At 40.8% G+C, this 11,594-nt stretch overlaps 1 protein-coding gene across 1 annotated transcript; it reads left to right on the top strand.

Moving 5' to 3' along the window:
* Positions 1-430: 430 nt before the first annotated feature.
* On the top strand, positions 431-1,141 carry LOC141620422 (protein FAR1-RELATED SEQUENCE 1-like). The gene has a single exon (XM_074437297.1). It carries the CDS (start codon positions 431-433, stop codon positions 1,139-1,141), a length of 711 nt encoding a protein of 236 aa, XP_074293398.1.
* The last annotated feature ends 10,453 nt before the right edge of the window (positions 1,142-11,594 follow it).

Consider the following 11,594-nt stretch of genomic DNA (forward strand, 5'->3'; position numbering starts at 1 on the left):
CTAGTATGTTCATTGGGCATTTCAAAATCTTTGGTGAAACAAAGGGGTTCTATTTTGCTTATGACAGGATGAGAACAAATGCTTGACGAAGGTTATTTGGGCTGATAAGGAAGGGATAAACAACTACAAGTTATATGGAGACACGATCTCGTTTGACCCTACTTATGGGACAAACAAATATTTCATGGTGTTTACTCCCTTGACCGGAGTAGACCACAACAAGAAGACGGTAACTTTTGCAGCTGGGTTACTTGACTTCGAGAGTCGGCATTCATTTGAGTGGATTTTTAAAAAATTCCTCGAAGCAATGGGGCATCAGCAACCTCAATGTGTAATTACTGGACCGAGTGCCCGGAATTAAAAAGGGCTGCCCAAATGTCTTCAACCATTCTCGTGCACAAGTATCGCATGTGGCATATCATGCGAGAAAATGCCCGAGAAAGTGGGAAGGGCAATCTGCAATGATACGGAATTTATGACCGACATAAATGCCGTTGTTTGGGATGTCGACCTCGAGCCGAGGCAATTTGAACAGAATGGAAAACTCGTTATTGAAGCTCATGGTATGGAAAGCAACCGGTGGTTGAAGTATGTCTTTGCAATCAGACAAAAGTGGATACCGGCATACTTTCGGGATCTGCCTCTAGGTTGTTTGTTGCGAACAACCCAGAGATCCGAAAGTTCAAACAGCTATTTCAAGCGGTTTGAAAGCCACTTTGGAACCCTTGTCGAGTTCTGGATGAGGTACAATTCCGTAATAGAGCAGCAAAGGCATACACAAAGGAGGATGGATAATGCCAATGAGCATAGTATGCTCGAGAAAGTAGGGCCGATGAAGGTAGAGATGCATGTCTCCCTTGTCTACACACATCCTATCTTTGAGGACTTTCAGAATGAAGTCAAACATGCGATATGCAGCATGGGGGTCGGGGGGTTGACAACAGTAGGGGCAGTGGAGTACCATGACGTTCGTGATGGACTGAAGCACAGGAGCTTCCGAGTTGAATTTAACACCAAAACTAACGAGAGCAATTGTGCATGTAAGCTGTTTGAGAGGCATGGCATTATCTGTCGTCATATACTGTGGGTGTGGAATGGTAGGCAGGTCCACAGGATACTTGACCCTTATGTCCTTGCTTGATGGACAAAGAAATCCTACAGGCCAATTGTCCGAGATGAAAATGGAAAGGTGATAGAAGAGATTGATGAAGCTGACATCAAGAAAGCTGAGATGTCAAAGGTTTGGTCTGAGATTTATGCAACTGTCGGGGTGATGGATAGTTATGCTACGATTAAACAGATGAAGCAACTGCAGAAAACCCTGACACAGTTCAGGGAGAACATCACAGGACCAACTGAACCGAAAACTAAAAACCAGGAAATCGAGGCTCTTCTCGGCATCACAGCTTCAAATGATATTAACCTTCGACCGCCAAACAAGGCCAAGAATAAGGGCAGTGGTAAAAGATTAAGGTCGTCGAAAGAAAAGGCCAAGAGCAAGCCACAAAAGAGGAAGCGAAGATGCGGTAATCGCAAGAAGTGGGTGAACCACAACGAGTAGAACTTGTAATCTTCCATTTCTTTGAAAGTCCCCTTCGATGACGATGATGAAGAAGAATCGTAAAGCGAAGAGGTATGAATCGGACTAATACTCTCCTATTATTCTAATGTTATCCTCTTATTCTCTCTTGTTATTCCCCTATTATTCTGTGTTACTGCTATTCTGCTGGTGTTGTGTTATTCTACTGCTATTCTGCTATTAATGTGTTGTTATTTTTGAATAGAAAATGGATATTCTTTGTGGTAATGGATAGTGTCTGCAATAACAGCAGAGTAGCTGCTAAATTTAGTCTACTGCTATTCTGCTATTAATGTGTTGTTATTCTCCGCTAATAATGTTATTCTCTTTGCTATTCGCTATTAATGTAGTTGCTAAATCCTAAGCAAAAATTAAGCAATATGAATCGATGCATGAACTAACAAAAATTGCGGGAATATGTTATCCTCTTATTTCTACCGTTATTCCCCTATTATTCTGTGTTACTCGCTATTCTCTGCTTTGTTGTGTTATTCTCTTGCTATTCTGCTATTAATGTGTTGTTATTTTTGAATAGAAAATGGATATTCTTTGTGGAAATGGATAGTGTCTGCAATAATAGCAGAGTAGTCGCTAAATTTAGTCGATCGCTATTACGCTATTAATGTGTTGTTATTCTCTCGCTATTAATGTTATTCTCTGCTATTCTCGCTATTAATGTAGCTGCTAAATACTAAGCAAAAATTGCAGGAATATGAATCAGATGCATGAACTAACAAAGACAAAAGAGACGCAAAAGACAGCGGCTACGATGAAGACCTCGCCTAAAAATGTCAAAGACTTTTACTATTTGTCATTGTTTGAATTACATTTTAACCTAAAATGTATCTTCTAAATAATAAAGTGAGACCTACATTATATGAGAATTAATACTAGTTACTTTAATTTTTTTTTGCTAATATTATCTGACTGTTTTTTCACAAACCACCCACAAAAATAAAACTGCAATTACACACTACAATAATAGTTGAATAATAACAGATTAGTAATATTTATAAAAAGCAGTTCCACTTTTCAGTTTTTATTAAAAACAGTTACCTAACCTATCTAATATAATTACAGGAAAACTGTTTGTATTCCCCAAGCCCCTATAAATACTGCTATTGTGTGGTTTTTTAAAAAAAAAACACACACACACTGAATAAGTACAGAAAAACCGTTTGTATTCCAGGAAAAACTCTGCATCTCCTCTGCAAAAGGTAATTTCTTATCTTTTTTTTTTGTTGGTAGACAGGTAATTTCTTATCTTTCTATATTTTATTACAGAAAAACTGTTTCTATTCCCCAAGCCCTTATAAATACTGCTACTTCGAGTAAAAAAACAAACACACACACTGAAAAAGTCCATTCAAAAAAAAAACTTTATCTCCTCTGCAAAAAGGTAATTTCTTATCTTTCTATTCTTTATTTTTCTTTGATGTTTATTTTTCTTATCTGTCAATACTATACTCTATGCTGCAGAAAAGGTAATTCTCTTTCTTCTTCTTTGGTTTGCTTTTAATTTAGTTGAAATATTTTAAACATCTTTTTATAATGCAAAAAGTTTCATACTTCCAATGCTGCAGGATGAGTGACGTAACTGACGATAGCCGAAGGTCCCCGACAAGGGAGGAAATCGATGAAGCAAAACGGACGATAGAGTCCCTCACGATAGAGTTGATCGACACAAGGACAAATTTAGAGGCAGCTGAAAACCGTGAAGAGGCCTTAATAAGAGAGGTCGACAGTGTTAAGGCACAGTTGAAGGTTGCTGAACTTCAAAATGAACGTATGCGTAGACAGTTGAAGGAAAAGAAAAATAGGAACTACACGGAAGCCGACATGGACAATCAATTCATTGCTGGTGTGAATGCTCTGAGGAAGTATTACACTGAAGTCGATATTTCAATCTCTGGCAATTGGACACCAGTTCTGAAAGCCATGGAACTTATGGAAGCATACAAAAATCCTTTTGAGGATGAGTCGGTGGAAGTTGAGAGCACTGTCCAAGGACCGGCGCGCAGGCGTCAGAGAATAGAATAAAGATATAAAAATCTAACGATGATGGGCTAGGGCTGCTGCTTTTAAATATATTTAAAATATTTATTGCTTTTAAAAAAAATGGCTTTAATATTTTAGATCGTTAATGTTTATTATGTAATTATTATCTTTAACTACTATTTACTACTATGTTTAAGTAATGTTGGAATAATGAAGTCTTTGCGAATAATAGTGCAATAATGAAGATAATAAGCGCTAATTATGCGAGAATAAATACTGCGCAATAACAGCAGAATAATGGTAGAATAACAATGTGGAATAAAAAAAGCGGTCTAAACCACGATTTTACACTTGACTAAATTTACACTTGGATAAAAATGAATAGTTTTAACAAAATAATCTTTGGACTAACGGTGGAATATGAGAATAAACTAGTCCTTTTGTGGAATAATACTGCAATAATAAATTTTGAATAAACTACTTGTTATGCGGAATAATAGTGCAATAATGTTGAGAATAACGGTGCAATAAGAATAGAATCACGGTTGAGAAATAATGACCATTGTGAGTTGAATAGAAAATGCATATTCTTCGTAGAAATTGGATAGTGTTTGTAAACCTTAATTAAACTAGTGGAATAACAGCAGAATAAGTGTAGACTAATAGTACAATAACAGCAGAGTAGCTGCTTATTATGCGGAGTAATACTGCAATAACAGTAGAATAACACTGGGAAAAACGCAGTCTAAACCACTGCTTTTACACTTGACTAAATTTACACTTGAATAGAAATGGATAGTGTTTGTAGAAAACAAAGGTAATAAGAAAGCTTAATTAGACTAAAATAACTGTAGACTAATTGTGCAATAACAGCACAACAAACTGCTCATTATACTGAATAATACTGCAATAACAGCAGAATAACAGTGGGATTAGAGTAAAAATGGATGGTGTTTGAAAAAAGTACAAGTAATATGAAAACTCAATTAAATTAGAGTACACACTGGAATAACACTAGAATAATACGGGAATAACAGCACAATAAACTAGTAATTATACAGAATAAAAGGCAATAACAAAGACACTAATTGTTTAACAACACGATTTACACTAACTTAGTCCGACTTCCCTGGATACACAAGTCAAAGGTCCGCATTCATGACGATGCCTCGACTCTTCATTACCAAAGAGATGATTGGGGTTGCACTTCGGGTTGCACTTCGGCAACTTGTTCCTTTGTCGCCGCCAAACCCAACGTCTTGCCTTTCGGTCTCACAAGCCGTCACTTTGTCAAGAACTACTTGCCTATAAAGATTAATATCCGCCAAGATCAGGGAAGCCGACATTTTAACACGAAAGCTTGACGAGCAATCTTCTTTGTGAAGATTGCACTCAAACACGCTTCCACCATATTCCGCCATCGTGTATGACAAGAAACACCCCGACTCGGAATTCAAGCAGTTCCTTCTTTTTCCATTTAAAAGGCACATCAACGATTTCAAAATTGCGGCAATCTTGGACTTGAACATTATGACCTCCATAAAAACATACATATAGTTTGCCACAATCTCGGCCAATCTTCTATAATCGGCTATTTGCTTTGAATCGTGAGTCATGTTGTCCAAAATATCAATCGATTCATTCATAAAGTTGATGCAGAAACCAGAGTAGTGATCATTGTACAAAATCGGCACAAACACAAGGTCGGAGTTCAGACGACATCTTCCATTGCAGGAATCGAAAAACACATTCCGAATGCCATGACTTCTTACCGGACCGTCAAGAGGACTTGAGGAATCAAAGTTCTCTAAGAGTGAATAAAGAGGATCCTTCAAAACAGAAAGCATAAACAACCAAAAATAGTGCACAAGTGTTAACTTTATATCAATACTTGTGAGTCAATCTGTAGGTAATAACACAAAATAGCAAAGGAAAAAACAAAATACCATATGACGAACTCCGAAAAACATTGAGCTTGGTTCTGAACGTTCCTCAAACTCCAACGAATTTAAAAGAATCGACCAAACATCCACTACTCTTGTTGTCATCATAGCAGCTGCATCTACAATGGAAACAATATCCCCCCTGTCCAAAAACACGTTGACGTCGTCGCTGTACAACACTAACATCTCACTGCATTCACAAAAAATAACATATGATAAGAACAGTGGGATTACGTGGTATAACAAAGAGTGATTCAATAATAGAATAATAATGACAAAATAATAGTGGTATAACAAACGAGAATAACAAAAGGGAATTAACGGTGGGATTACGGTGGACTAACAAGCGGAATAATAGTGGTATAACAAAGAGAATAACGGTTCAATAACAGCAGAATAACAAAAGGAACTAACAGTGGAATTAGACGACTGACTAGGTTGACAAAATAACAGCATAATAACAACAGATTAACAGCAGACTAACAGTGAGAAACAGAAAGACTAACTGAACAGCAACACCACAATCAAAGAAATGAAAATCGACACATACTCTTCTTTCAACTGAGCGTCTTCACGAAGAACAAAGTCCACCACTTGCTTCCGCACCTTCCGCATCTTAGAGAACTGTTTTTTGTTCTTCCGAAACAACTCCGACACCGCAACAAATCTACTGTCCTCTGGCCCGCAGTCCATAGAGCAACCAAGCCCGTCGTCTGCCTTACCCCTTTTACGACTACCCAAAGCCGACTTTGGACTCACGGTGCTATCCACACCCCTGCTTCCCACTTGACGGCTGGCAGTAGGGGTGTTTCTAGAGAATTTAGTGTTGTCAATGACAGTAGGAGAAGCGACGGGCTCGACAACAGGCTGCGTCGTCTTAACCTTCTTACCAACGGTTTTCAGCCTGCCAGAACCACGACGTTTCTGACCGCTTTGAGAAGCCCTCTTTTCCGCATCCTCAATACGCCGTTTCTCTTCAAGCACACGCAGGGTTTCCTTTCTCGTCTTGTTCAACTCCTACAAAATTTGCAACACATCTTCCCTGGACTGGTTCATATCAGACAGCACCAACAAGGCAACGATCTCAGCACGGTAAAGGGCTCTTGAATCAGAATTACCCAAGTCACAATCAAAAACAGTTCCACGGTAAAAGAGCATGTGCAACATCGTATATACACCGCAGTCCAAATTTTCAATCGCAGCGGTTTGCCAGGTAAAAGGGACGTTGACAATTTTATTGTAACACCCCCATACTCCAAGTGCCTTACCAGGACCACTCAGGTATGAAGACATTACCATCTCGGTTACCCGAGGCAATGATAATCAAACAACAATGCAGAAACAACGTTTATTATAAATAATTAGCGAATAGTTACAATCCTCAAAACCAAACCAAAAGTACGATACATGTCCTCAAACTGACTGTTCTAACTGAAATGTAAATAACTAATAAGCTACAGCGGAAGACTCCTATCATCATGTCGTGGCATGCCAGCTATCCCAGTACTCATCTCAATACCTGCTCAATATCTGCTCACCATCCCCGAATGGATCACCGCAGGTTTACAAAACAACATCGGGGTCAGTACTAATCACACAATTCAATACATACTAACAATAAGATAAACAAGAAATGACTTAATCACACACACACATGCACGCCAAATCCAATCATCTCGATCACCGATCGTCCCCTTTGGACGACCCCGCCGATGGGGGACCGCAGCCGTACCCACCAAATCCCCGCTCCACATAGTGAGCGATAACCCTGTCCATTAATGTGCACATCCCTTCCGTGGCGGGTTCCACAGAAGGCGAAACTAGGGCGTGAAGCCACTCCCGCAAGTGACCCCACTCGGCCCGAGGCCACGCCTCGCGAACCATCAACAACGATCACAACCACAATCACAAGACAATTATTATATCAAACAACCAAATACAATACATCAACCAATATCCCATTATGGGACTAATGCTGAGTAGGAAATCCTACCTGGTATGCACACAATCGACGGTCTCTCTCGCCGAGTCAAAAGCCTCTTCTATGAACCCTCCTCCTATCATACAACACATAGAGGCTACCAAATCACATACTACACATAAAACCCCCAATCTCTAAATTAGGGTTTAACCAAATCAAAGGAAATACAATAAAAAGGGTACATAGATCTTACCCTCGACGCAAGGAACTCAACGGTATAATCAACGCTTAGAACTGACCCTCCAAACTCCGGGGATTGCTAATAATGCGATTAAGAAGATGAACTTGCTTGCTTTCTCTCTTAAACAGTAATTTAGGTTTTGTAAAAGTGATTTAGAATAATGACGACAAAGCTTAAATACCTTAATCGCATAATTAACAAAACCCGAGAAAACTCCCCGTAAAACCGGACACTCGATCGAGTACCCAAGGTACTCGATCGAGTACCCCCTTACTCGATCGAGTACCCAACAGGTCAGAAACTTTTCTAAAACGCAACTTACCCTTACTCGACAGAGTAAGGCCTACTCGATAGAGTACCCCAAGACTTATAAATACGGAGTATTACAGTCTTCCCTCCTTAAAAGGAACTTCGTCCCCGAAGTTCAAACCACTACTAAACAAAGGTACTCCCACAACATTCCCGACTCAACCATCAAACAAAATTCAACAAAAAACATGCTACTAACCCAACTCATCCCCACAAACATACCGACACAACATATAAAAGGGGTATAAAACTCTTAAAAACTATTCGCGATCATCTCCTACCCCCCTAAAAGAAACAAGGTTACGTCCCCGTAACCATACATACCTGATCAAAAAGGAAAGGGTAACGCTCTTTCATAGCTTCCTCTGGCTCTCATGTAGCTTCCTCGGTCTCGTGGTTAGACCAAAGGATCTTAAGCAAAACTGTCTCCCCACTCCTAGTCTTTCTAACCTTTCGATCAAGAATCTGCTTCGGCACCTCAAGGTATGATAAAGACTCATCTAGCTCTAAGCTCTCTGCCTCTAACACATGTGACGGGTCACTCACATACTTCCGCAGCTGCGATACGTGAAACACATTATGCACTCTCTCAAATGCAGCTGGTAAAGCCAGACGATAAGCAACTTCCCCAACTCGCTCTAAGATCTCATAAGGCCCTATAAACTTCTGACTTAGCTTGCCTTTCTTCCCAAATATCATAACCCCACGCATAGGAGACACTTTCAAAAGAACCTTGTCCCCAACTTGAAACTCTATGTCCCGGCGATGTAGATCTGCATAACTCTTTTGTCGATCCCGAGCCGCTCTCATCCGTTCCCCGATCATCTTAACTGTTCCACCATCTCATGCACCATCTCTGTTCCTAAAACCCTTTGCCTCAAAGACTATCGTCCCAACAGATTGGACTCCTACATCTTCTCCCATACAAAGCCTCAAACGGTGCCATACCAATACTGGTGTGATAGCTGTTATTGTAAGAAAATTCTATCAAGTCCAACCTCTGCTCCCAGCTACCACCAAAATCCATCACACAAGCTCGCAACATATCCTCAAGAGTCTTGATTGTTCTCTCAGTCTGCCCGTCTGTCGCAGGATGAAATGTTGTACTCATCTTCAAAGTTGTTCTCAACGATTCCTGCAACTCCTTCCAAAACCTCGATATAAACCTCGCATCTCTGTCAGACACTATGTCCTTAGGGACTCCATGTAACTTAAGCACGTTCTTTCGATAGGCCATTGCCAATTGTGCCTTAGTCCATGTATCTTTCATTGGAACAAAGTGAGTGACTTGGTCGACGATCCACTATCACCCAAATCATGTTGTTACCTTGTCGACTCTTAGGCAGACCCACAATGAAATCCATGGAAATGGATTCCCACTTCCACTCGGGTACCTCTAAAGACTGAATCTTACCTTGTGGTCGTCGCTGTTCCCCTTTAACTCTCGGGCATGTCAAACAACGGGACACAAACTCATTTGTCTCTTTCTTCATCCCAGGCCACCAAAACGTTTTCTTCAAATCCTTGTATAGCTTGTCACCACCTGGATGTACTGAATATGGTGTACAATGTGCCTCTGCCATGATAGTCTTTTTCAACTCCTCATCATTAGGAACACACCACCTACCATCAAACCGCAAACTACCATCTGTATGAATAGAAAACCGGGACACTGTCCCTTTCTCTACTCCAGCTCTCCACTCCACTATCTTAGGGTCCAACGCCTGCTTACCTCGAATATCATCATAAAACTCAAGATGTACTGTCATTTCACCCATGGCACCTCCCTTTTGCATCATATGTATCCCAAAACTCGCTACCTCATCTCTCAGCCTCATCAAAGATAGAGTTGTACACAGGGAATGTACACTCTTCCTACTCAAAGCATCAGCAACAACATTGGCCTTCCCTTCATGGTAGATGATTTCCATGTCATAATCGCCAATCAGCTCCATCCACCTCCTCTGTCTCATGTTCAACTCCTTCTGCGTGAAGATGTACTTGAGACTCTTGTGATCAGAAAATACCTTAAAGATTGCTCCATAAAGGTAATGTCTCCAAATCTTGAGAGCAAACATCACTGCACCCAACTCCAGATCATGAGTAGGGTAGTTCTCCTCATAAGGCTTCAATTGCCTAGAAGCATAGGCAATCACTTTACCATTCTGCATCAACACACATCCCAGCCCATTCTTTGAGGCATCTGTATAAACCTCAAAGTTCTCGGTCCCTTCGGGCAATGCTAAGACAGGAGTCGTGGTCAAACGCTCCTTTAATGTTTGGAACGCCGTCTCACAACTCTCATCCCAACGAAACCTGTTCTCTTTCCTCATCAACGCGGTCATAGGTCTAGCTATCTTGGAGAAATCTTTCACGAACCGTCTGTAGTATCCAGCTAAACCCAAGAAACTCCTAACCTCGGCAACATTCTTCGGTGCTTCCCACTTTGTCATGACCTCAATCTTCGCCGGATCCACTGACTACCCCATCTTTAGAGATTACATGCCCCTTAAAAGCAACTTTCTCTAACTTAACTCATACTTGAATAGCTTAGCATACAACTCATGATCCCTCAAAGTCTGCAACACGATCCTCAGATGCTCCTCATGCTCCTCCTTAGTCTTAGAGTAGACTAAGATGTCATCGATAAATACCACCACAAACTGGTCCAAGAAGCGTCTGAAGATTCTATTCATCAAATCCATAAACACGCTTTGGCGCATTAGACAACCCAAACGGCATTACCACATACTCATAATGGCCATACCTCGACGTGAAAGCTGTCTTTGGTATGTCCACCTCTCTAATCTTCACCTGATGGTACCCCGACCTCAAATCAATCTTAGAAAAGATTGATGCACCACTCAACTGATCAAACAGGTCATCTATCCTTGGCAAAGGATACTTGTTCTTTATCGTCACTCGGTTCAGCTCCCTGTAATCTATACAAAACCTCAAACTCCCATCTTTCTTCTTCACGAAAAGAACTGGTGCTCCCCACGGCGATACACTTGGTCTAATGTATCCCTTCTCTATCAAATCATCCAACTGCTTCCTAAGCTCCTCCATCTCCTTAGGACCCATGCGGTACGGTGCCTTAGAGATTGGCCCCGTCCCTGGTTTCAACTCAACGGTGAAATCTATCTCCCTCTTCGGTGGCAACCCCGGAATCTCCTCTGGAAAAACATCTGCAAACTCTCCCACCACTGGTATCTCATCAACTGTCGGACTCTCTACTCGGTCATCTCTCACATGGCACAGGATCAAAGGACATCCCTTCCTCAGATAAGACTTCAAGGTAACAGCTGCAATCAACTTAACTTTGGGTTTGACTAGAAACCCACGATAAGACACACTAACGCCCTTAGGACCTCTTAAAGACACTTTCTTTTGATGACCGTCTATCTTTGCTTTATACTTTCCTGACCAATCCATCCCGACTATCATCTCAAAACCGTTAAAAGGAAACTCCAGCAAGTCTACCGGGAAATCAACTTGCCCAACTATCATAGATACATCTCTAAACAATCTCCCACAAGATACAGACTCACCCGAAGGTATGAAAACTTGCTCACTAACAGACTCATATACTCTCAAACCCAA

Source organism: Silene latifolia, chromosome X, assembly GCF_048544455.1.
Source record: "Silene latifolia isolate original U9 population chromosome X, ASM4854445v1, whole genome shotgun sequence".
NCBI lineage: Eukaryota > Viridiplantae > Streptophyta > Magnoliopsida > Caryophyllales > Caryophyllaceae > Silene > Silene latifolia.